Below are 27,782 nucleotides of genomic sequence, written 5' to 3'. Positions count from 1 at the left end.
CACAATTGTGAGATCAATAAACCACTTGGTAGCAGAAGGATGCCCTGGGGAGCAACTGACTTTAGTTTATGCATCACCTCTTGACGCATACGAAGAATGGGTCCAACTGTTCTGACAGTTTATGACAGTCAGTTCAGAGATGCCCATCTTTTCCACAACAGGTGCAGTGTGCCCAGTGATCCAGACAATCTGCACATATATTTCCAGTAAAACAGTCAGTATGTGAATCACAACAATGCCAGCTGGAATGTGGCTTAAAAGTGCCCCAACCCCTCCTGCCCTCCTTACGGTGTGAAGCAGCAGCTGAACCATCATTATCTGCTGTCAAGCCATGAGGGACTTAACTCTGCCTGCACAATTTTGCAAGGTTTTACTAGATGGGTTCACCCAAGTGAAATCACATCAGTGATTCAGTCGTTGTAAAACAGTCACTCAGGAGCAACATAACTGAAAAATAATTAAACTCTTCACTGTTAAATCATTTATTTATGCTTATCATGATACAAAATTTATGTTGTTTGTGATACTGATGAAATTCAAGTTGTGATGCAACGACATGGAATCGTCAGGAATAATAATTCAAAAGCAACGAGCACATCTTAAACGTGAGTGCTACTGTATCCAAAGGGGGAAGCCAATTTCTTCAGTAAGAAAAACACTTCCACGGAAGCCCAAGAAAGGTAGAGCAACCACTGGAGAGCATCATCTGTGACCCCGAAAGGTGGTGAGCTGTTGCTTCAGTCACTGTAAATACGTGTCCTAATCCTCTTTCACGTTATTAAAAGGCAGAAATGTGAGTGGGCAGCTCTCCACTTTGGTAGTGACTACTGCCTATATTGGGTGGGCACCCTTAATCTGCAATTGATCTTTCAAATGCTGAATTTCTTGATGAAGCAACTCATTTTGTGGACACTGGTGTTGTTGCTGTTCTAAAAACTGCTGCTGGAACTGCTGTTGCAATACTGCTACAGTTCCAAGAGCTGCATGACTGTGTGTCCCTGAGACACCAATAACCTTTTATGTCATTACCCATTACTACAACCAGAATTTGACATGACTGAGAATGACTGAAAGGACTCACAGAGGCTGGTCGAGTGGCCTGGAATTATCACCAGCAGATTGCTGAATGCAGATGGAAGACAACAAAAGATAACAGACAAGTAGAGGCAACACAAGGAACAAACAACTACAAGTAATCCAAACAGAGTGACTAATGGTGTGTTATGGCAAACAACATGAGTGCAAGATGAATACACCACTGAAGGCAGACCCTTGGGGTGGCTAACTTTATATATGACCACTAGCGCTAATTGGCTGGGGACCTGCAGCACTGCAATGCGACAGTACCAGCGCTCACAGATGTAGCAGTGCTGTCTTCTGGTCAGTCCAGTTCCGTGCCTCTAGCAGGCTTTCAAAATAGCAGGGTCAGGATTCTTTATTACCCACATCTGCAGAACACTGCACATAGAATTTCAGTCTCTGACATCACATTGTCTTTGTCTGTGGAACAGTATCTTTAGGACACCATTCTTCTGGGCTGAGAGAAGTGAGCTTCTCACATGTGGATGAAGATTGGTGTGTCAGTTTGCAGTATACACTATTACCAAACAAAGCACTTGCTTTCCGTTTGACCAGCACATCCTAGAATGGTATCTGATGATTTGAGGCTAACATCTGAGGGTGGCACTTGTGGGAGCAGACCACAGAGAGGTGGGAAGGCAGCAGGAGAAGACTGCAAAGAGCGGGAAGGGAGAGGGTACAAATTATTGACATGCTCCATCTGACAATCAATCTCAAGTAGGGCCTGATTAAGGTGATGAGTCATGTCACTGAAATCTTGCAACGAATATGATTATATCCCGCAGTATGCCTGACAACTCAAGAACATTAACGAATCCTGAAGAATTACATCAACAGAGTGTACACGGAGAAGACGTAAAAAAAAAAAAAAAAAAAAAGGGAGAAAGTGCTCGGTTCTCTTAGCTTTCTGCTAAGACATCAAGACAAAAAAATAGTGCCAATTTTCACCAGGATCTAACATCACATCAATTCCAGAAGGATGAACAAAGTCAAAGTTCAAAACAGCATGGTACTCCTAAGGGAGAGAAATCGAAACATGCACCACAGATTAAGTGTAATTGCCAGGGAGAGTTTTTGCCTCCTGGTCTCCAACATAGTGTACATGGAAGAATGCCACAGCGTGCCAGTCTGCCAAGTTTGAACATATCTATGAGAAGTCACAGAAGGCAGATGATATATGTACTGTGTTTAAGTGAGCAGTTTGATGGCAACACCCTGACGATACTCAGCAACGACCTCAACTTTGCACCAATACCAAGAAATATGCGTATCTGAATTTTTACAGACTGTAATGAGAAAATTCACAAACTTCTTGATAACCTGGCATATGGACAACTGGAAGATGACACCATATATGGAGTGTATAACAACGCCAGTGCTTTATTGAAGGCAACAGTTATATCAGACTTGCTCGTCAAATAGTTGCAGTCAAAAGCTTCAGTACCATCAAAGCTGTATGAACTATCTAAGGTGCCCAAATAAGGGATATCAATGTGTCCAATTGTAAGTAACATTGAGATGGCAACATACCGACTGGCTAAGTACTCGAAGAGACTGATAAGAACATGTGTTGTGCAGTGTATTTATTACACCCATAACTCAGTAGAGTTTACAGAATGTCTTAATGGTCTATATGTCTCAGAGTCTGATTCAATGGTCAGTTTTGATAAGGATGCCCCGTTTACCAATGTATCACTGGAAGACTCACTGGAGCTGATTGCAAAGAAGTCTGATGATGCTTGAGGGACCCATTCAGGCATGTACTTACGTCTACATCGTATATGATGGTGAGGATTGTGAACAGACAAAGGGAGCATCCATAGGCAGTCTCCTCTCTCCAGTGTTTGCCATCTATTCACAGAGAAAATAGAGGAGGAAGAATTCAAGACATCAAGGGACAAACCCACATGCCTCTTTAGGTATGTGGATAAAACCGTTATGATTTGGCCCCATGGCAGGAAGGGTCTCAATTGTTTTTTGAAACTCTTGAACTCATGTCATCTGCACATTATGTTCACCATGGAACTGGAAAAGGATGGACAGTTACTATTCTTGGATATGCTGGTCAAACAAAAAACAGGTATTTTGTTTGGTCACATTGTATACCGCAAACACACACACACTGATCTGCATTTACGGCCGACTAGCTGTCATCAATCAACACCTAAGAATACAATCCTAACGACCCTGGTCCATAGACAAAGGCAGCTTGATATCAGAGATGTAACTCCTATGCAAAATGTTCTGCAGAAATGGGTATACCACCAAGCAGATTGGCAAGTCCACTCACCCAGACTCTTGACCACATGATGAGGGAGTTGAGAAAGGTAAGCCCCAGGCTGTTATCTGTATGCCATGTGCAGGATCTGTCTTTGCCAAAGTTAGCAGGACACTGAGGAAATACATCAAGTGTGTGCACTGTCCTCCAACCAAGATCAGAGGACTACTGGGGAATACTAAAAATGACATTAGTTTAGAAAAAGCCAGGAATTTATAGTATACCTTGTCAATGTGGCATGTCATATATTGGACAGCTAAAAAAGATGGTGACATCAAGGACCGATAACATCAAAGCCACACTTGTCTGCAACAAGCTACCAATTCAGCCACCGTTGATCAATGCTTGAAACTTGATTATGCCCTGAGTTATGTACAAAAAGATGAGAATCTTTGTCCTGATACCCAGATACTGGGACAGTGCAGTGAGAGATTTGATCAAGATTCGACTGACAGATGAACTAACCAATCACATCATGGGCTATCAGGTGACAGAAGGTTGTGATCTTGCATTACACGTAAATAAAAAAAAAAAAAAAAAAAAAAAAAATTTGCACAACTCATCAGCACAGAGACCTCAAGTGCACTGCCAGAAGGAACAGGATGACAACAGGACCTTCTAATACGACCCAGCTGGAATGGACCTCAAACAGAACGATACCAGTTGTCTCAGACTGAAAATATAACACTCGAGGGTGGTGCCTTAGGGACAGGTAACATTCAAAATATCAGGCAGTACAGATTTTCGAGGGTGGCACAATTGCGAGTGGACTGTAGACGGTGCAGGGAACAGAGGTTACAAATTACGGGCAATTTCTACCCTATGATCAGCCTCAGATAGTGTTTGATGAGGATGTAGAGTTATGTAACTGAAATTGTGTGCAAGGAATACACAGCAGTACACCAGACAACTCAAAAACCCCTGAAGGGTTGTTTCAAAATAACACTGTGTACACTGGGCTTGGAGTTGACACTTAACTAAAGACTGCCAAGCAGACAAAAAGTGGATGTAACAAAATAGAAGTTTACACAACGGCCGGACATAACCTTTATAACACCGGTACTCCAATGCATGCTCCTCACTGCACTAACCATAGTGAACATTCTGCGTCATCTACATTAAAAAATTCTCGTTTGCTGCATCAAAGTTCTCTATCAAAAAGCCATCAAATCATAAACGAAGAGGAAAAGGACACAAAAATTACGCAACCTATGCATCCATGTCAGCTGAAATCGACACTTGGAGATAGAAGTTATATGTTTCCAACACTCAAGAAGACAGCAAATTTAACTATCACAATAAATGCCATCAAAAGAAAAGTGTTTTTACTGGGTGATAGCCAAGTTAGAGGTGTTGCTCACGAAATCATAAACACCAACAAAGAGGTAAGTCCCCTAGGTTATATCAAACCAGGTGCTCGCATTGACCAAGTACTTTCAACAATAACCGATATTCCTCAAAAGATAATGAACAAAGACTAAATCATGATCTGTGGTGGTTCAAATGACACTGCACATAACAAAGGTTTGCATGCTTAAAATCAACTCTAAACCACATGAAGCATTCCAGCATAACTGTAGTTGATATTCCACACAGGCATGACTTATTACAATTCTCGTGTGTAAACAAGGCAGTAATTGCAACAAATAGATGTTATGCAGATATCTGCAGCAATTTTACAAATACTCATAGGACTGAAACTCACAAATTTGGCAGAGAACTTCACACCACTCATGGTCTTCACCTTAATTGGCGTGGGAAAAAAATCATTTAGCGACTACAATTTGTGACATAGTTGCAAAGGCAAGGGACAATGTGAACACAAGAGAATCAGAATTGATTAAAGAGTGTAGCAGTACACAAAATAATTGCAGGAATGGATATAGGCAGACTACATTGGACAACTGGATGGTGAAAAACCAAGAAAAATGTGTGTCTTCCCAATTTGCAAGTGTGTTGAAACACTCTAATTTGGAGAGATGGGTACTAAAAAATAGATTGCCCAGACCTTCAATCGAAACTTCTTTTTTAGAGAAAAAGAGTGTAACTGCTTCTGCTAAACAAAAACTTGCAATTTATCACCAGAACATTAGAGACCTAAGTAGTAAGATCAATGAGCTTGTAATCAATATACTTGAGCCACAAGGTGTAGATTACGCCCATGTTTTATGTTTCAGTGAGCACCATATTAATTCTGATATAGAAAAACTTATAATGAACAATTATTACTTAGCGATATCATTTAGTAGAAAATGTAAAGAAAAAGGAGGTGTTGACATTTATGTTAAAAACAATGTAGAGTAATTAATGTGCAGAATTATTGTTTAGAACAACATTTGGAAGTGTGTGCCACAGAATTGTCACTGAATAATTCCCATATATCAATAGTCACAGTATACAGAGCACCTTCAGGAAACTTTAGTCTCTTTTTGAATAAGCTGAATGGTCTCCTAATATACATATTCAAACACAAAACAGATGTGATAGTGCTTGGGGACTTCAATGTTAACTTTCTAACAAATTCTAGAGAAATATCAGACCTAGAAAATCTGATGTCCACAACTAATCTAGTTTCTAAAGTTAGTTTCCTTACTAGAATAACTTTGTGTACAAGCACACTGTTTAATAATATATTTATAGGCCAGACCAAAATAGGTGATATGACTACCAGGCAAGTCATGAATGGCTATCTGACCATGATGGGCAAAGACTCACTATAAACAGTGCAAGTATTTATGTGAATGATAGTGCCCCCAATTGGAAAACAGCTAGTACAGTTAATGAAGAAACTATCCAGATTTTTAAATCATATCTCCAAGCCACATAATGGGCACCTATGTATAATTTAGAAAATGCCTATTCGAAGTAAAATTGTTTCAGTAATGAAGTGGCACTGAGATTTGAAAGCACCTTCCCAAAAAGGATATACAAGATCCAAAGCACAAAACATACTAAAAAGCCCTGGATAGCCACTGGTATTACGATTTCATGCAAAAGGAAACAAGAACTGTACATTGCCAGAAAAAATTCAGACAACCACACCAAGCTAAATCACTATAAAAAATACTGCAAAGTGCTAAGCAACATTATTCAAAAGTCAAAAAGTTTGTATCTGTGCTTCAAAATTAATCAATCAAGTAACAAAATCAAAACTGTATGGGAAGTGATAAGGAGTGAGACTGGTGCAAATTGCCCCAGTAGGTCCCAAAACATTGTTCTCAATAATGAAGATACACAGGTACAAAATCAAAATACTGTGGCAAAAATTTTCAATGAGCATTTTTTAAGTGTTGCTGAGATAGCAGGACACAATGGCTCCTTAGGAGAAGCATTAGAAATACTGAAAGGTCATTTCCTAAACTCCATAAAGCAGATAGGTATAGCTCCTATAACAGTACAGGAAGTAAGAAAAACCATTATTTCTTTAAAAGCAAAAAATTCAACTGGTGTTGACATCTCTAACAAACTGCTTAAAGCCTGCTGCAATGAGTTCAGTGAAGTCCTAGCTCATATATTCAATGCCTCTCTCAAACAAGGTATCTTCCCTGAAAGGATGACCCCTATACAAAAGAGGCAATGCCTCAGATGTTACAAACTATCAGCCTGTCTCTCTTTTGACTACATTTTCTAAAGTTCTTGACAAGCTGATATATGCCAGAATAGTCAGTCACCTAGAAAAACATGCAATAATTAGTAAAAATCAGTTTGGATTCAGAGAAGGTATCTCCACAACCGAAGCAATATTTTCGTTTACGAATAATGTTTTGGAATGCCTCAACAAAAAGACATTGCCTGTGGGCATATTTTGCAATCTGTCTAAAGCCTTTGACTGTGTTAGTCATTGAATACTTACAGAGAAAGCATGCCACTATGGACTCCAAGGACAAACAGGCAACTGAGTCAAAACCTACCTACAGGGCAGACAACAGAAAACAGTACTAGATGGTAACAATAGTCATAGTCACATAGGAGGGGTAGAGTCCAATTGTGGAACAGTAAAATATGGAGTTCCACAAGGTTCTGTCCTTGGTCCCCTGCTATTCCTCATATACATCTATGACCTACTATTGTCCTCAAACAAAACAAGCAATTTTACAATGTTTCCAGATGACAAAAGTATTGTGATAGACAGTAAGATACCCTCTGATCTAGAATTAAATGCCAACCATTTACATGAGGATGTTCTGAACTGTGTCGCGGTAAATTCTTTATCAATAAACCTCACCAAAACCAATTATATTCATTTCCATTCTGATCCCAAAAGCCCACAGGAAATAAACATTAAACATGAGAGCCAGCAGATAGAGAGAGATTGTTTGAAATTCTTGGGTGTGTACACACACACACACACACACACACACACACACACACACACACACACACAGCAGGCTTAACTGGGAACAGCACATCCACCAAACCCTGAAAATGCTCATCTCACATCTCAGCAACATTTGCCATTTGGATAATCATCAAAATCAGAGATCAATGTCTCAAAATCTGCTTACTTTGGCTACTTTCATTCACTTATGTGACATGGCATAATCTTCTGGGGCAATTTACCACTATCAAAAAAGGTTTTTACATATCAGAAAAAGGTTGAAACTTCCTGGGAGATTAAAACTGTGTGCCGGACCAAGAGTCGAACCCGGGCCAAGACTAGAACTGGGGACCTCTGCCACTTGCAGGCAAGTGCTCTACCAACTGAGATACCCAAACACGACTCACGCCCCGTCCTCACAGCTTTACTTCTGCCAGTATCTCGTTTCCTACCTTCCAAACTTTACAGAAGCTCTCCTGCAAACCATGCACAACTAGCACTCCTGAAAGACAGGATATTGTGGAGACATCGCTTAGCCACAGCCTGGAGGATGTTTCCGGAATGATATTTTCACTCTGCAGTGGAGTGTGGATATGAAACTTCCTGGCAGATTAAAACTGTGTACCGGACTGAGACTCAAACTCGGGACCTTTGCCTTTCGCGGGCAAGTAGTAGGTGAATATGGATTGGGGGGAAGAAATGAAAGAGGAAGCCGCCTGGTAGAATTTTGCACAGAGCACAACTTAATCATAGCTAACACTTGGTTCAAAAATCATGAAAGAAGGCTGTATACATGGAAGAAGCCTGGAGATAGTAGAAGGTATAAGATAGATTATATAATGGTAAGACAGAGATTTAGGAACCAGGTTTTAAATTGTAAAACCACAATCTATTGGTTATGAACTGTAGATTAAAACTGAAGAAACTGCAAAAAGGTGAGAACTTGTGAAGATGGGACCTGGATAAACTGAAAAAACCAGAGGTTGTAGAGAGCTTCATGGAGAGCATTAGGGAACAATTGACAAGAATGGTGGAAAGAAATACAGTGGAAGAAGAATGGGTAGTTTTGAGAGATGAAATAGTGAAGGTAGCAGAGGATCAAGTAGGTAAAAAGATGACGGCTAATAGAAATCCTTGGGTAACAGAAGAGATATCGAAATTTAATTGATGAAAGGAGAAAATATAAAAATGCAGTAAATAACGCAGGCAAAAAGGAATACAAACATCTCAAAAATGAGATCGACAGGAAGTGCAAAATGGCTAAGCAGGGATGGCTAGAAGGCAAATGTAAGGATGAAGAGGTGCAGATTACTAGGGGTAAGGTAGATGCTGCCTACAGGAAAATTAAAGAGACCTTTGGAGAAAAGAGAACCACTTGCATGAATATCAAGAGCTGAGATGGAAACCCAGTTCTAAGCAAGGAAGGGAAAGCAGAAAGGTGGAAGGAGTATATAGAGGGTCTATACAAGGGTGATGTTCTTGAGGACAATATTATAGAAATGGAAGAGAATGTAGATGAAGACGAAATAGGAAACATAATACTGCGTGAAGTTTGACAGAGCACTGAAAGACCTAAGTTGAAACAAGGCCCTGGGAGTAGCAAACATTTAATTAGAACTACTGACAGTGAGCAAGATGTATGAGACAGGCGAAATACCCTCAGACTTCAAGAAGAATATAATAATTCCAATCCCAAAGAAAGCAGGTGTTGATAGATGTGAAAATTACCGAACTATTGGTTTAATAAGCCAATCTGCAAAATACTAACACAAATTCTTTGCAGACAAATGGAAAAACTGGTAGAAGCCGACCTCGGAGAAGATCAGTTTGGATTCCGTAGAAATGTTGGTACACGTGAGGCAAAACTGACCCTACGACTTATCTTAGACGAAAGATTAAGAAATGGCAAACCTACGTTTCTAGCATTTGTAGACTTAGAGAAAGCTTTTGACAATGTTGACTGGAATCCTCTCTTTCAACTTCTGAAGGTGCCAGGGGAAAAATACAGGGAGTGAAAGGCTATTTACAATTTGTACAGAAACCAATTGGCAGTTATAAGAGTCGAGGGACATGAAAGGGAAGCAGTGGTTGGGAAGGGAGTGAGACAGGGTTTTAGCCTCTCCCCGATGCTATTCAATCTGTATATTGAGCAAGCAGTAAAGGAAACAAAAGAAAAGTTCAGAGTAGGTATTAAAATCCATGGAGAAGAAATAAAAACTTTGAGGTTCGCCGATGACATTGTAATTCTGTCAGAAACAGCAAAGGACTTGGAAGAGCTGTTGAACGGAATGGACAGTGTCTTGAAAGGAGGGTATAAGATGAACATCAACAAAAGCAGAACAAGGATAATGGAATGTAGTCGAATTAAGTCGGGTGATGCTGAGGGAATTAGATTAGGAAATGAGACACTTAACATAGTAAAGGAGTATTGCTATTCGGGGAGCAAAATAACTGATGATGGGCGAAGTAGAGAGGATATAAAATGTAGATTGGCAATGGCACGGAAAACATTTCTGAAGAAGAGAAATTTGTTAACATCGAGTATAGATTTAAGTGTCAGGAAGTCGTTTCTGAAAGTATTTGTATGGAGTGTAGCCATGTATGGAAGTGAAACGTGGACGATAAATAGTTTAGACAAGAAGAGAATAGAAGCTTTCGAAATGTGGTGCTACAGAAGAATGCTCAAGATTAGATGGGTAGATCACATAAATAATGAGGAGGTATTGAATAGAATTGGGGAGAAGAAAAATTTGTGCCACAACTTGACTCAAAGAAGGGATCGGTTGGTAGGGCATATTCTGAGACATCAAGGGATCACCAATTTAGTATTGGAGGGCAGCATGGAACGTAAAAATCGTAGAGGGAGACCAAGAGATGAATACAATAAACAGATTTGGAAGGATGTAGGTTGCAGTAGGTACTGGGAGACAAAGCTTGCAAAGGATATAGTAGCATGGAGAGCTGCATCAAACCAGTCTCTGGACTAAAGACCACAACAACAACATGTGTCACAGGGGAAAATGGCACTTTAAAGTCCTCTGTGCGTGTGCTGTGCAGTAATCTTGTCTTCAATGTCCCTGTGGAAGAGACACCACACACAAAAGAGAGAATACTTGCTAGATTTCAGAGTAATCCTTTTTCAAGCTAGAATAAAATTACACACACACACACACACACACACACACACACACACACACACACACAAACAAACTAACTAACGCGTGCACGCGCCTGTGCCTCTATATGATGCTGGCTGGATGAACACTGCTAGTACTGCATTTTGGCAGGTGGACTCGGCTGTAATGTGGGGATGTGAACTGGGAGGCAGTAACAGCACAGAGAAAAGGGAAACTGTCGGGTGGAGGGTGTGGGGACAGTGGAACATCACAGACTGAGGCTATGAGACCAAGATGATTACAGAAGTTAATGCAGAACAGGGAATCAGCGATCATAAAGTGGTTACTGCAGCGATGATTTCAGCCGCAAATAGAAATATTAAAACAGGTAGGAAGATTTTTCTGTTTAGCAAAAGTGACAAAAAGCAGATTTCGGAGTACCTGACGGCTCAACACAAAAGTTTTGTCTCAAGTACAGATAGTGTTGAGGATCAGTGGACAAAGTTCAAAACCATCGTACAATATGCGTTAGATGAGTATGTGCCAAGCAAGATCGTAAGAGATGGAAAAGAGCCACTGTGGTACAACAACCAAGTTAGAAAACTGCTGCGGAAGCAAAGGGAACTTCACAGCAAACATAAACATAGCCAAAGCCTTGCAGACAAACAAAAATTACGTGAAGCGAAATGTAGTGTGAGGAGGGCTATGCGAGAGGCGTTCAATGAATTCGAAAATAAAGTTCTATGTACTGACTTGGCAGAAAATCCTAGGAAATTCTGGTCTTATGTCAAAGCGGTAGGTGGATCAAAACAAAATGTCCAGACACTCTGTGACCAAAATGGTACTGAAACAGAGGATGACAGACTGAAGGCCGAAATACTAAATGTCTTTTTCCAAAGCTGTTTCACAGAGGAAGACTGCACTGTAGTTCCTTCTCTAGATTGTCGCACAGATGACAAAATGGTAGATATCGAAATAGACAATGGAGGGATAGAGAAACAACTAAAATCGCTCAAAAGAGGAAAGGCCGCTGGACCTGATGGGATACCAGTCCGATTTTACACAGAGTATGCGAAGGAACTTGCCCCCCTTCTTGCAGCCGTGTACCGTAGGTCTCTAGAAGAGCGTAGCATTCCAAAGGATTGGAAAATGGCACAGGTCATCCACGATTTCAAGAAGGGATGTCGAACAGATGTGCAGAACTATAGACCTATATCTCTAATGTCGATTAGTTGTAGAATTTGGAACACGTATTATGTTTGAGAATAATGACTTTTCTGGAGACTAGAAATCCACTCTGTACGAATCAGCATGGGTTTGGAAAAAGACAATCGTGTGAAACCCAGCTCACGCTATTCGTCCACGGGACTCAGAGGGCCATAGACACGGGTTCCCAGGTAGATGCCGTGTTTCTTGACTTCCGCAAGGTGTTCGATACAGTTCCCCACAGTCGATTAATGAACAAAGTAAGAGCATATGGACTATCAGACCAATTGTGTGATTGGATTGAAGAGTTCCTAGATAACAGAACGCAGCATGTCATTCTCAATGGAGAGAAGCCTTCCAAAGTAGGACTGATTTCAGGTGTGCCGCAGGGGAGTGTCATAGGACCATTGCTATTCACAATATACATAAATGACCTTGTGGATGACATCGGAATTTCACTGAGGCTTTTTGTGGATGATACTGTGGTATATTGAGAGGTTGTAACAATGGAAAATTGTACTGAAATGCAAGAGGATCTGCAGTGAATTGACACATGGTGCAGGGAATGGCAATTGAATGTCAATGTAGACAAGTTAAATGTGCTGGAATACATAGAAAGAAAGATCCCTTAGCATTTAGCTACAATATAGTAGGTCAGCAACTGGAAGCAGTTAATTCCATAAATTATCTGGGAGTACGCATTAGGAGTGATTTAAAATGGAATGATCGTCGGTAAAGCAGATGCCAGACTGAGATTCATTGGAAGAATCCTAAGGAAATGCAATCCGAAAACAAAGGAAGTAGGATACAGTATGCTTGTTCGCCCACTGCTTGAATACTGCTCAGCATTGTGGGATCCGTACCAGATAGGATTGATAGAAAAGATAGAGAAGATCCAATGGAGAGCAGTGCACTTCATTACAGGATCATTTAGTAATCGAGAAAGTGTTACAGAGATGATAGATAAACTCCAGTGGAAGACTCTGCAGGAGAGACGCTCAGTAGCTCGGTACGGGCTTTTGTTGAAGTTTCGAGAACATACCTTCACCGAGGAGTCAAGCAGTATATTGCTCCCTCCATCGTATATCTCACGAAGAGACCATGAGGATAAAATCAGAGAGAGATTAGAGCCCACACAGAGGCATACCGACAATCCTTTCCACGAACAATACGAGACTGGAATAGAAGGGAGAACCGATAGAGGTACTCAAGGTACCCTCCGCCACACACTGTCAGGTGGCTTGCGGAGTATGGATGTAGATGTAGTGGAGGATTTGTTCCAAGGATAACTCCCGTCGACATAGTTGAGAGAAGCTGGTGGCTCACCTTGTGAAGCAGTCACTAAAATTCAGCATGATGTGCTCAGCTACTTGCTGTGCCACTGGGCAGTCAACTTTTTTCTTGGCAACAGTTTGGCAGTTGCCATTTTGTCGCCCATCCAACCTAACCAACAATCCCACATCACTACCACTCTCAAATCCCTTGCCACAGGGATGATATTCCTGACCAAGGTGCCAGACAGCTAAACCTGGCCAATCCACCCACTCAGCATTTCCTACTCCAGCCCCTGTCACATGCTTATCATAACCTATCAGAGGCCAGGCCACCTGTGAAAGCACACGTCACATACCAAATCTGCTGTCAATACTGCACAGCTTTTTATGATGGTATGACAACCAACCAGCTGACCACCACGATGAATGGCCACCATCAAACTGTTGCCATAAAAAAGTTGACCACCCTGTGGCACAACAAGCAACTGGGCACAATGTGGTTAAGTTCAATGACTGCTTCACAACCTGGGCCATCTGGATCCTTTCCTCCACAACCAGCCTATCTGATCTGTGCAGGTAGAAGCTGTACTTGCAACACATCCTCACTCCCACAATCATCCTGGCCTCAATCTCCAGTAATCCATGTCCCCACACCCTCCATCCAACTGTTTCCCCTCTCTCTGTGCTCTCACCCATTCTCAATTCACGTCCCCTCATGACCTTCAGCATGTGCCACTCCTCAGATGCTCTGACAAGCGTACATCATCTCATACCCAGCCCGTGTACCTGCCATCTCTTCCTCCAATATTCCTAGCAAGCTCACCAGCCGCCTCCCTTTGGCAAAAATTTTAAGAACTTGCTTGACATATAATGTGTAAAGAGGGTGGATTCTATACACACACTATGTAAAATGGCCAATTATATTGGATCATTAGAGTAAAGGGAATAAGGAAACAGTGTATGGAATGATCCAAAATAAGAGAAGACAAATGGCAGGGAATGTAAAAATGTACAGATGAAATGAAATGTCGTGTGACGAGGGCCTCCCATGGGGTAGACCGTTCGCCTGGTGCAAGTCTTTCGATTTGACGCCACTTCGACGACTTGAGCGTCGATGGGAATGAAATGATGATGATTAGGACAACACAACACCCAGTCCCTGAGCGGAGAAAATCTCCGACCCAGCCGGGAATCGAACCCGGGCCCTTTGGATTGACAGTCTGTCGCGCTGACCACTCAGCTACCGGGGGCGGACAATGTACAGATGGGAATGAAGTAGAGGAGGACCTGTAAGAGCCACAGAAGTTATATTTTGATGATCTTCTGAGTCCAGAGGGTGTAGAAGAGTAAGATAGGGACATAGATAAGAGAAAGCTTGAACTGGAAATGGAAAGAGACCTGATATGTACAAAAGTGAAGGATCCACTAATGAAACTACTAAGGTAGTTGAAAACAAATAATTCATTGGGTCCAGATAGCACCCCAATTCAGTTTTTCTAAGAGTTCTCTACAGTACTGGTCCCTTATTTAGTCGGTGTTTATCATGAATCTCTCGCCCAGTGCAAAGTCCTGAGCAACTGGAAAAAATAATAAATGAAAAGCACCAGTTTGCATTTGTTCTACAATATTACTTTTATTGCTAACCGGTTTTCGGCTTACAAGGCCATCTTAAGTCTGAAGATGGCCTTGTAAGCCGAAAACCGGTTAGCAATTAGCTGGTGCTTTTCATTTATTATTATAATGTTGTTCTACCAAGAACCGACGGAAGATACTGTTAATAACAACTGGAAAAAAGCCCAGGTGACTCTGTGTATAAGAAGGGCAAAAGGATGGACTTAAGGATGGACTTGAAAAATTACAGATCAATATCCCTAACATCGGTTTGTTTCAGAATCCTTGAACGTATTCTCAGTCTAAATACAACAAATTTTCTTGAGACCAAAAAGCTTAGGTCCATGAATCAGCATGGTTTCAGAAAGCACCGCTCATGTGAAACTCAGCTTGCCCTTTTCTCGCATGATATTCTGCAAACTATGGATGAAGGATAGCAAGCAGATTCCATATTTCTACATTTCTGGAAAGTGTTTGACACAGTGCCCCACTGCAGGCTGTTAAAGAATGAACAAGCATATCAAATAGGTTCCAGATAAGTGAGTGGCCTTCAGACTTGTTAATTAATAGAACCCAGTATGTTATCCTTGACAATGAATGTTCACCAGAGACAAGAACATCATTAGGAGTGCCCCAGGGAAGTGTGATAGGACCACTGTTATTCTCTATGGACATAAATGATTTGGTGAACAGGGTGACCAGCAATCTGTGATCGTTCGCTGATGGTGCTATGGTGTATGATAGATAAGGTGTCATCGTTGAGTGACTGCAGGAGAATACAAGATGACTTAAGACTAAATTTCTAGATGGTGTGATGAATGGCTGCTAGCTTTAAATGTAGAAAAACGCAAGTTAATGCAGATAAGTAGAAAAAACAAACCAGTTATGTTCGGATACAGCACTAGGAGTGTCCTGCTTGACACAGTCATGTCATTTAAATAACTGAGCATAAAACTGCAAAGTGATATGAAATGGAAGGAGCACATGAGAATTGTATTAGGAAAGGTGAACAGTCTACTTAGATTTATTGGGAGACTTCTAGGGAAGTGTGGTTTGTCTGTAAAGGAGACTGCATATAAGACACTGGTGCGACCTATTCTTCGGTTTATTGGTATAATACTGGGGAAGTGCAATCAGTCTACAAAGGAGATTGCTTACAAATCACTCATATGACCCATCCTAGAATATGGTTTAAGGGTGTTGGACTCATACCAGATAGGACTAACAGATGATGATTTGGACTTATACAGAGAAGTGCAGCACGAATGATCATAGGTTTTTTTTAATCCATAGGAGAGTGTCACAAAGATACTGAAGGAACTGAACTGGAAGACTCTTAAAGACAGATGTAAACTATAACTGAGAAAGTCTATATACACAGTTTCAAGAACTGTCTTTAAATGATTACTCTATGAATACACTACAACCCGTACGTATCGCTCACAGAGAGACCATTAGGATAAGATTAGAATATTTACTGCACACACAAATGAATTAAGTCAATCATTATTCCCGCAATGCATATGGGAATGGAACAGGAAGGGTCCCTAATAACTGGATGAGGCTCTGAGTACTATGGGACTTACCTGATAACTGGTACAATGGTATGTAGCCTCTGCTATGCACCTCACAGTGGTTTGCAGAGTACAGATGTAGATGTACAGTACTGCTTGAGTGTTTGGGGTCTGTACCACATTCGATTGAAGGAAGACCCGAAGCAATTCAGAGGTGGGGTGCTAAATTTGTTACTGGTGGGTTCAGACATCATGAATATAAGATATGAGAAATCAGGGCTCATGCAGAGGAGACGCATAGACAGTCATTTTTCCCTCATTATATTTTTGAGAGGAACAGGGAAGGAATGACTAGTAGTGGTATGGGGTACCCTCTGCTATGGGCTGTAAGGTCGATTGTGGAGTATCTATGTAGATGTAAAACATGAAAGGAGCAAAGGCAACAGGTTTGGAGCAGCAGAGGATGTGTATACACAGTTAATGTAGACAATTTTTAGAGCTGTGTGGAAGAAAATGACATTTCCAGAAGACAGATAGAAGAGAGTAATTTTATCTGTCTTCAAGAATGGATGATGAAAGGATATATACAAAAATATAAGGGCTTTTTCCATATATGACACTGTGCAAAAAGTCCACAAGAGAATTCTAGAGAGACAAATCTAGAGAACAGTTGAAAAGTAGCTGAGGGAAGAACAGTGTGGCTTGAGGCCAGGGAAGTTCACAGTAGAACTGCTACAGAAGCATTACTACGAGTTTGTCAGACATCTGCGTTCTGTGTTCACATTAGACATAGAACACTGTATTTGGAAAGGAGTAGAGAATCAAACTGTATCAAGTACATAAGAACTGTACATGGCAAATGTAGGTGCAAAAAGTGGGAAGAGAGCCAATAGGACGGCTAATGCACAGAAATGATATGAAACAAGGCTGTGCACTTTCTCCCTCGCTTTTCAAAATTGTGGAGGATGATATAACAATAGAAGTGACAAGGAAATTGGCGAGAGGATAACAGCGATGTTGTTTGTTGATGATTTGATGTTATGGGGACACAATGAGGAGGCAGCACAAGAGCAGTTAGATGTTTGGGGATAAGTCATGCACGAATATGATGTTAAATATAATGCAAAGAAGAATGATCTTTTGGTCAGAACTACTTTGTAGTAAACATGACACTTGCTGGCGAGCAGCTGAAAACGGGAAAGTTTCAAAAGTCTGGGGTGTATAATACAGGAAAATGGAAGAAATGACCAAGAGATAAGTGAATGGGCAAGGTAAACTCATAGCTGAGTGAGAAGTGTTAGAGGAAAGATGTGAAACAATGAAGCCCTCAGAAAAGTAAAATAATATCCAAAAGAGAAGAGAAAACTGAGCCAGATTTGTGACAGAAAGGTGGTGGGGAGACAAGAGAATACAAAAAGGATTGTGTTTCAAGCAGCTCCAGCCAATGGCTGAAAACTGTACTGTGAAGACGATGACGCTCTAAAATTCAATTTTTTATGAAAATTGATAACTCCTCCTTGTGTCAGTGTGTATATAAATAACTTGAAGAAATTAGGTTATCGCCTATTGCAATAATTATACTTCTAAAAGTTTTTTCAAGTTATTTCAATAGAAAATATTTACCCATAGTATCATCATGGAAACCTGTAGCCCTACACACCATATCACTCCTCAACTGACTTTTCCCATATTTATTGTACCTGTCTAATTTATTTCTATTACCATAACCTAATAGCTTCTTCAAATTATTGGACAAGACTGTCCACAAACATTTTTTGTAGATTTTTTAACCTGACATGACTAGAAATCGCATGGTAACATACACTAAATACAACATTTTCTTTCACTAGTATGCAACTATTGAGATAGATACATTCATCCATTTTTCTAACAGGTTTGTTGTATAACTTACATATGATTATAGAAAGTTGCATTGAAGTAACCATCAAAATTGTGTCAACCTAGGTTACTTGAACCAAATTTAATGAACAATTTGTATCTCTACTTATTACTTGAAAATAAATACTATTTCAAGGTGTAGTTCTTATTTCCTGCATTGCTGTAATACAGCTTTTATCATAATAGGCTAATTAATATGACTGTGCTGCAGTCTCAGAGAAATTAAAAGTTAGTAGGTAAAATTCTGAATATAAATACAGCCAAGTGAAGGATAAGTGACATACAAAACACAACAGCATAGGCAGATACACAAAGAACAGGAAATGTGTAACTTGACAGATAATAAAATGAAGTATTTTTTCCTACTGCTATTACTGACTAAATTCACTATCTACAATATGTATGAGCAATGTAGTGTAATTCACTGTCATGGTTTACTAATGAATGTCAATCTGTTGCTGGTAACTCACCGGAAACATTCACTGACTAGTACAGTACATTTTACTTGTGCTTCTTCTGTTCCACCATAATTAACAATGCATGCCAGAAGTCTGACAGTTTCTGCTTTTGCATGGAAAATTGGTACAATCAGAAACGATGTTGGGTCTGGTGTTACTAGATTCTTTAGCATGTTGTGAAGTTCTGGATCAAGCTCTGAGGAAGAGGCTGTAATCGAACACCTCCTTTTTACTGCTACATGAAGAATGTTATTCCGTACCTGCAAGTGTATTTAACAAAATAATAAAATCCGAATCCAGAAAACAACCGTAAAACTAGTGATGCGACAAATCTGCAAAAGTTTAACTAATGTAACAAATTTAACAATTCGATAGTAATCAATTTTTAATGTGTGAAAAACTGAAAAACACTCAAGTTGTTGACGCCAAGATCGTATATCACTGAGTTACATCTAGCGTTCAATTAGCGCCTTTCTACATCATCGAGAATTACAAAAGACTCACTGGAAATCGCAGTTCATGATCCAGCTGGTTATCACCCAGGACCTGAACTAAAGCCTCTTCATTCTCAGGCAGGAGAGGCACCAGAAACACTAATTCAGCTCCCGTACGGTCTTGTAGCTGAAGATACAGTAACAATCATTGTTAGCATTGCTAGTTGTTAGTCATTCGTTATTCGACGAAGTTTATGGACTCTGTCATGACTTACATATCTGTTAACTTTCTTCTGTATTTCGAAGCCATTGAGATCAAATAAGGATGCACAAAATTCTAGGAGGAGATTTGGGTCGCTGGGAAATGAATTTTCTGTTGCCATTGTTATGACTGTACCACTGCAGCCGGTGCTCACACTTTGCTTTAGGATTAGTTCCACTCAGTCTTAATATTATGTCGTTCTTATCTGCTCCGATAGTGACCAACGCAAAATGATATTTTGTCTGTATATGACGCGACAGAATGAACGACGTTTTATCAGCAATTCATAATCTTCAGCTGGTCCCATCCCATTGATTCCTTTCTTTCTTTAATTCTTTTTATCTTTTTGACAGCACTTCCAGAACCAAATCTATCGCAGCCTCTTCTTTGCCGGCAGAGATGCAGCACGGGTACAGTAGGTTATTGATTTCTATCTTTATGTCGTGCAAACGTTGTGGTTATAACTTTATTTCTCGTTCGTCAGTTAAATAATTGCTGAACTGTGTGACTTCGGTTATTCAGATGAAACATTTCCTGTTAAATCGTTTCAAGTATCGAACAGTGAACCCACTTATTGTCTGAGTTGGTGCTGTGATATCTTTGGTCGGTGCGGATTCGATCCCTTTGGGCGTTAAAATAATGTGTTATTGAGAGTGTTGTAAATTGCTTTACACGTGAAGTTTTGTATGATATACAGCTTATTGACTGATTATTTTACAATACAATGCACAACCATTAAACATAAGTCGCAGTCGTAGCACATTTATTTATACGTGCAGTTTAGTGAAGTGCTATTAAACATAGTTTACAAAATGGCTTCAAGTGATTCAGCGGGCGATGATTCGCTTTACCCAATAGCAGTTCTGATTGACGAATTGAAGAACGAAGATGTTCAGGTGAGAAAATGTTATGAATGAGGAATTTGTATACTGACTGTTAACCCTTTAGTCTTGTGGGTATTGAAGTCAACGTAACCTCATCTGCAATTGCATGTGACAAACCGTTGATTAAAAATGATTATATTTCAGCTGCGATTAAATTCCATCAAGAAGCTGTCAACCATTGCACTTGCGTTAGGTGTTGAAAGAACACGAAGTGAACTGATACCTTTCCTGACGGAAACAATTTATGATGAAGATGAAGTACTCCTGGCATTGGCAGAACAGCTTGGAAATTTCACCCCCCTTGTCGGCGGCCCAGAACATGTACACTGCTTGCTGGTGAGTTTTAATATCACACAATCCTGTATAAGTAATGTTGATTTAATAGTTTTGTTGACATAGTCCAAAATGTGTAGTGTAAAGTATTTATAGCATTTCCAACATAGAGCTACAGGTACGGTAATTGTTCTAGAGCCCCTAGTCAGTAGCACATTATTTGTACTCTAAACATCCCAAAATAATATTACGTTCCTTGGTGAGCCAGCTGTAATTTGAACCTTTCTTTTTACTTGGAAGTATTTCACGGATCAGTGTAATATTCCATGGCTACTGACACTCTTCACTGCTGTGTCAGCTATTTGCCACTGATTCAGTTATTTCATAAGATACCTGCTACAGAATCAGTTTGCTATGTGAAAAATTATTAATGTGCTAGGAAATTATGGACCAGGATCTTAGAATTTATTTTCCTTTTTTTGAGCAAAGATTGGGGAATCCTTATATGATCATTATTAATTAGAATGTGAAAGGCACAAAATGTGTTGGCCTAAAGTACCAGTGAAGCAATTTATTTTTTATTTATTTAGTTTTCTAGTAAGGTTGAATATAATTTTTAATAGTGACTACTTTTGAACATTTGCATTAACTTTCAAACTATTGCCCGCATCAGGATGTTTAATTCTAATAAAAAATATGATAAACAAAATGTTAAAACACACAAATACATTTCCAGCATTCTTTGTGCACAGATCACATAGGTGCAATACATTGCTTATGACATTCTTCTTGCACCTCTAGTATGTGATTGTAGTACAACTGCAGATAAACATTTGAAGGGATTGTCTATATGCCAAGTGAACATAACAAATGTGGTAAGGACACTTTGACAGGTGCCCTGAGGTGTTAACTATGTGTTGTGTGCACAGTTTCCATTTACATCCAATTGTACCTCACTTTATTATATAACCAAATAGACTATATATAATAGTGCCTGCTGCTGTAGTCAAGATATTTTTAGGGTTAAAATTATTGTTTTATTGTTTTAACCAAACCTGTATTGCAACAGTGTTCATAACATGTAGACCGCATGTAGAGTTGTCAAAATAATACGCAAATGTGGCAGCACGTGTGATCATTGATAATACAATGTAATGTCATGGGTACAGGTTTAATTTTTAATTGCGGTTGTAATTTCACAACCACATTTGATTAAAATTACATAAGCTTTTAAACGGAAAAGTATGTTTGGGAATGCATAGGCTATATGAAATTGAGAGTTACTGTTTGCTGTAAACAGGCGTAGTAAATATTCTCTCTTCTTGAGAAAGCAGTTGATAGTTCTAGAAGCCATGATGTATATACTTTTGTATGTTTGTAAGCAGTATTGACACTGCATTTATGTCTCGTAATTTATGAAGTATGAGATACAATAGTTTTTACAGAGGGTTATCATACAGTCTTATTGTCAACATAAGAAATCGTTTAGGCAATATAATGTTCCTTTTCAGGGTTCCCTACCTCAGTCGATAAAAATAGAATGCTTCTAGGATAACTTTCTGTCTGTTAAGACCCCGCTTTTTCTCAGGAGCAGCTAGTGGTATCAAGTTAAAATTTGCAAAATACATACTAAACTCCAGGGTCCTTTGGCGATGTGGAAAACTTAACCTCCTAAGTCTATGCAGACTAAAGATAGTGCTATTTATGTCACATATTTTGATACCCGCAAATGCACTTATTGAAACCTATTGATGAACTATGCATATGCATAATTAAATTTGTGTGGTACCCTCAGAGCGCAAATCCTATTCGCCCTTGTGTGGTTTTTCCACTAAAATTGTGCTTCAGAATTTTTGTGCGTACATGCATATCCTATTTTGTTCCGTCGTTCTGATGTGTTAGTGAGATGAGTCTCTTATACCAACTTTTGACCTCCTCCTGCTTTTTCTTCTGTGCTATCTCATTTATTGTTTCACCTGTTCAGTAATTTTTAGTGTGTATCTAAATTGCAGCTTCGATTGTGCTCAGATTGTCCAGCTGCATTTTATACTTATTTTGGTGAATTTTGATGAATTTCATCAGGTGGTCATGTAATGGATGTTTACATTTAGTTCCCTCAGTTTGTTTGCATGATCAGTCACTTACTGTTTTGTTTTGAAATCTATCCTATAGTGCGTTTAAATTTAGTGGCAACTTTTGACGTTCGGCTAACCAGAGACGGATGTGACGCCGTTGCCCAGGTAACACCAATGACAAGCCTGCTTTCCCTGTCATGCCACCAGCGGCCCAGCTGGTAAAGCACCCCTGTTGCCAAACCATGAGTAAACAATACCATGTGGCGTCGTGCAGTAGATGTGTCAGCAGTCGTTAGCTCTTGTTGTACTGTCATATTTTATGGCATTGAAATGTTCTGTAGTCATCATGTATTGTGAAGAAGTGTTTTGTGTTTGCGTTGCATTAATAGCAACAGTGCAATACATCTGAATAAGAGATTTGCGATAAAAGTATTGTCCAGGGTCGCCGTTCACCAGCTGGGAAGAGAACGTTGTGCTGCAAAACGTTCCTCAGAATTTGACAGTAGTAATGGACAGAACACCATACTACACAGTTGTGATGCATAAATCTCCAACAATACAGTGGAGGAAATATGTTTTGCACTGTGTACAAAGAAATGTTGCCTGAGATAAAGTTGAACCTAATGTGTATAAAGTGAAGTTAATGGAACTTCTAGTGCCGTATAAGCCAAAGTTTCACGCCACCAGGTTGGCAAATTGGCTAAACATGAAGTGCGTAGTTTAATCAGGCATCCTCCGTATCATGCTTATTTAAACCCGACAGAGTGTATAGGCTGAGGGGAAAAGTAATGTGGCAAAAAGCAACAAGAAGTTTAGGGTCAATGGAGGCGTCTGATCCCACCTCTTGGTTTTGACCCGGGACGTAAGGGTGTTGTGTGACGTCTTGATGACATGGAGTTTAGTTTGTGAGTGTGTTGTTTTTGTAGATGTCGTCTTGTTGTGGTTGGTGGTGGTGGTGGTGGTGGTGGTGGTGGTGGTGGTGGTGGGCGGCGTGTGTGTGTGTGTGTGTGTGTGTGTGTGTGTGTGTGTGTGTGTATTGGGTTGATTTGGGTGTCGGTGCTTGAAGTGTGCATTTATCGGTTGTTACTGTTATAGAAGAGCAGTGAGTTAAGAATTAAGTTTCTATTGTATCTGTCATTGTGGTGGTGTTTGATGTTATCGGTTGCTGCTTGTTGCGTGGTAAGTCATTTAATTCAATTTGTGGCTTCTTTCGTTAGGTATGGATATGACTTCTACGTTTAATAGTGCGCGTCTGCTTGCTGAAATGGGGGACGACATGTTGTCCGTTATTAAGTTTCCCGAAACTTTTTGGGCTTGTGGCGGAGATGGTGAAATGCAGCGTATGCAAGCAGAATATGCGAGGGTGGTTGTTGTTGTTGTTCCCCGTGTGTGATTTTTTTTTTTTTTTTAAAGTGGTGGCTGGCCTAGTGTGCAGCACCAGAACATTTTTTGTTGCAAGTGGTCTTTTTTTTCCGGTGGGGATTTTGCGTGTTGTTGGCTCAGTGTTATTTACTGCATATGTTGGTGGTTGATGTTTTGGTATCGGCACTTGTGGTTGATTTGTGTGTCTTAGTGAAGAGTTTGACAGAGCACTGAAAGACCTGAGTCGAAACAAGGCCCCCGGAGTAGACAACATTCCATTGGAACTACTGACGGCCTTGGGAGAGCCAGTCCTGACAAAACTCTACCATCTGGTGAGCAAGATGTATGAGACAGGCGAAATACCCTCACACTTCAAGAAGAATATAATAATTCCAATCCCAAAGAAAGCAGGTGTTGACAGATGTGAAAATTGCCGAACTATCAGTTTAATAAGTCACAGCTGCAAAATACTAACGTGAATTCTTTACAGACGAATGGAAAAACTAGTAGAAGCCAACCTCGGGGAAGATCAGTTTAGATTCCGTAGAAACACTGGAACACGTGAGGCAATACTGACCTTACGACTTATCTTAGAAGAAAGATTAAGGTAAGGCAAACCTACGTTTCTAGCATTTGTAGACTTAGAGAAAGCTTTTGACAGTGTTGACTGGAATACTCTCTTTCAAATTCTAAAGGTGGCAGGGGTAAAATACAGGGAGCGAAAGGCTATTTACAATTTGTACAGAAACCAGATGGCAGTTATAAGAGTCGAGGGGCATGAAAGGGAAGCAGTGGTTGGGAAGGGAGTGAGACAGGGTTGTAGCCTCTCCCCGATGCTATTCAATCTGTATATTGAGCAAGCAGTAAAGGAAACGAAAGAAATGTTCAGAGTAGGTATTAAAATCCATGGAGAAGAAACAAAAACTTTGAGGTTCGCTGATGACATTGTAATTCTGTCAGAGACGCAAAGGACTTGGAAGAGCAGTTGAATGGAATGGACAGTGCCTTGAAAGGAGGGTATAAGATGAACATCAACAAAAGCAAAACAAGAATAATGGAGTGTAGTCTAATTAAGTCTGGTGATGCTGAGGGAATTAGATTAGGAAATGAGGCACTTAAAGTAGTAAAGGAGTTTTGCTATTTGGGGAGCAAAATAACTGCTGATGGTCGAAGTAGAGAGGATATAAAATGTAGGCTGGCAATGGCAAGGAAAGCATTTCTGAAGATGAGAAATTTGTTAACATCGAGTATTGATTTAAGTGTCAGGAAGTCAATTCTGAAAGTATTCGTATGGACTGTAGCAATGTATGGAAGTGAAACATGGACGATAAATAGTTTGGACGAGAAGAGAATAGAAGCTTTCGAAATGTGGTGCTACAGAAGAATGCTGAAGATTAGATGGGTAGATCACATAGCTAATGAGGAAGTATTGAATAGGATTGGGGAGAACAGAAGTTTGTGGCACAACTTGACCAGAAGAAGGGATCGGTTGGTAGGACATGTTCTGAGGCATCAAGGGATCACCAATTTAGTATTGGAGGGCAGCGTGGAGGGTAAAAATCGTAGAGGGAGACCAAGAGATGAGTACACTAAGCAGATTCAGAAGGATGTAGGTTGCAGTAGGTACTGGGAGATGAAAAAGCTTGCAGAGGATAGAGTAGCATGGAGAGCTGCATCAAACCAGTCTCAGGACTGAAGACAACAACAACAACAGGGGAAGTACTAGATTTCAATTTTTTTTGGTATCATCAGTTGTATTTGAGCTATATATGTTGTGGGAATTGAACGATTCCAATTTGTCGTCATAGCTGTGTTTTGGTATTATGTGCTGCTGTTGACCTACATAGGTCAAGGGAAGTGTCAGATTCCAATTTTTATTGTTTTAGGTGTTGGTTCTGTGGTATCAACAGTTGCAGTGTGATTATAATTTTTGGAATAGTTTGTTTTTATTTTGTGGTATCGACAGTTGGGGTTGAGCTACGTAGGTGAAGGGAAATGACCGATTCGTGTCGATATTGTGCGTGTAGTGGTATTTGGGAATTTTGTGGTGCTTTTATGTCATCGTTTTGTGTTTTTTGGGACCGTGGTGTGTGTCTGCATGTGTTTATATTTAGTTTGTCCCCATCCAAAATCCCCCAATTTCCCACACTGGTCCCGTTAGTTTGATTATAGTTTTTGAGGGAGATGTGTGTGTTGGTTTTATATGTATTTTTGTGTTTGTGTAATGACGTCATAGGTGTCATATTGGTGACGTTGAGAATGGTCGTTTCCGCCATATTGGTGAGTTCATGGGTCAAATCAGATGGGTGGAATCGGGCACTTCTGTAATCCTGAAGTTTACGCTCACTGAGACTGAAATACTGACAAAAGAAGCCACTGCAAATGTTACACAATGGGGCTGGTCTTGAGTTCTCAGCCATAGCAAAAGGCAGTTGAGGAGACGTTGATTCATGAAGGACTGTCACGAGCTTTGAAGAATACATAACTTCTCTTGTCCTGTTGTCAGAACACAGCAGAGTTTTGAAATATTCGTCTGAGTAACATTCTAATTCTAATGCATTTGAAATTGCCACAGAATACTGAAATAGTGTTATTACACTAACAACTGAGGGCTAGTGAGGTCAATAGCTTTTGGAAAGGCCCATTCTTGACATAAGAATAAACTTGTAACTTCTTCACTTATATTGTCACAAATCCTGCAGCAATTCTCATTTCACTAGCCTTCGATGGCCCTAAGTAGTTACATTATTTCAGTGAAAAAGTCTGTAGTCATTTGAATATCACGATAGATACGGAAGTTTCGCATATTAATCGTATGGCAAAAGACACTCATGTTTGCGCACTGTCGTTTGTCAAAGTCTTGTTTGGATATCTCAAACTATTTATAAGGTATGAGGAATGTGTGAGTATTTCCCTCCCCTCCCCCGCCCCATTGAACCATGTGTTTGTCATTAAATTTTTTCGAAATTGGGAACAGGCGGCGGTATCCATACAAGTTTAAAGAATAATTCAATATATCATCCACATGTAATACGCAGCAGCATGTAACTTACGCACCAAACAGAAATTCATGGCAATACCTATTTTTTACTGCAAACTAAGAATTTCTTGCTGTTGTTTTGCTACTATCGAACTATCACAATAACTATGACCATTAAAGAATCGATAGCTGCTTTATCCGGAAGATGACAAATTAAACTAAAAGATGTGCGAGAATTAGAGTTTATTACAGGATAGTTCCTTTAAAATCATTTCAGAAAGATTGCAGATCGGCCAGCTTGTTGTTCACACAGTCAAGCTACCCCGTCAGGTTCCATGCCGAATAGGACTGGCATTGTACTGTGGTCGTCTGCTGACACACCCAGTACATGCTGGCAGCTACGCTTCCCTCTACTCGCTCTGTACTGAATTGTCAAAAGTTGTAACTTATTTTAAACGCACTGTCCTGTATCTTACAAACTGCTTGTGTGTTATGCCCCCTTCTTTGTGGTTTGTGTTATGGAAAGGGTTGGATACTTTGTTCCATTTGCCTACACAATGTAACATTTTGAAATGTCCTACTTTTTAGACATATTACGTATTTTTCAGCCTACACAGCAGTTTGTCTTCATTAACAATGGAATGCTTCATTGGTACATCACTTTTTATTTTGAATAAGATGAAGTCAGAATCTTGCTTTGTCTAAGCTTGCTGGTGTGTTTCTGGAATTTTCACCTGTAGTTCCACCACAAACATTTA

The 27,782-nt window shown here is 40.0% G+C and overlaps 2 protein-coding genes across 2 annotated transcripts in view; one reads left to right on the top strand and one right to left on the bottom strand.

Annotated features, from left to right (window-relative positions):
* Positions 1–19,911, bottom strand: part of LOC126416665 (cGMP-dependent 3',5'-cyclic phosphodiesterase-like) — a 263,554-nt gene extending 243,643 nt beyond the window's left edge. Inside the window, exons 1-3 of the mRNA XM_050084464.1 lie at positions 19,464–19,911; positions 19,259–19,375; positions 18,767–19,014 (exon numbers count right to left, since the gene is read on the bottom strand). Coding sequence (XP_049940421.1) covers positions 18,767–19,014; positions 19,259–19,375; positions 19,464–19,571 — 473 coding nt within the window. The 5' untranslated portion in view covers positions 19,572–19,911. The remainder of the gene's footprint in view (positions 1–18,766; positions 19,015–19,258; positions 19,376–19,463) is intronic.
* Positions 19,912–20,032: 121 nt separating this feature from the next.
* Positions 20,033–27,782, top strand: part of LOC126416666 (serine/threonine-protein phosphatase 2A 65 kDa regulatory subunit A alpha isoform) — a 117,826-nt gene continuing 110,076 nt past the window's right edge. Inside the window, exons 1-2 of the mRNA XM_050084465.1 lie at positions 20,033–20,346; positions 20,479–20,670. Of these exons, the coding sequence (XP_049940422.1) occupies positions 20,263–20,346; positions 20,479–20,670 (276 nt within the window). The 5' untranslated portion in view covers positions 20,033–20,262. The remainder of the gene's footprint in view (positions 20,347–20,478; positions 20,671–27,782) is intronic.

This window comes from Schistocerca serialis, chromosome 8 (genome assembly GCF_023864345.2).
Source record: "Schistocerca serialis cubense isolate TAMUIC-IGC-003099 chromosome 8, iqSchSeri2.2, whole genome shotgun sequence".
NCBI classification, from domain to species: domain Eukaryota; kingdom Metazoa; phylum Arthropoda; class Insecta; order Orthoptera; family Acrididae; genus Schistocerca; species Schistocerca serialis.
This window is presented reverse-complemented; position numbering and strand designations above follow the sequence as displayed.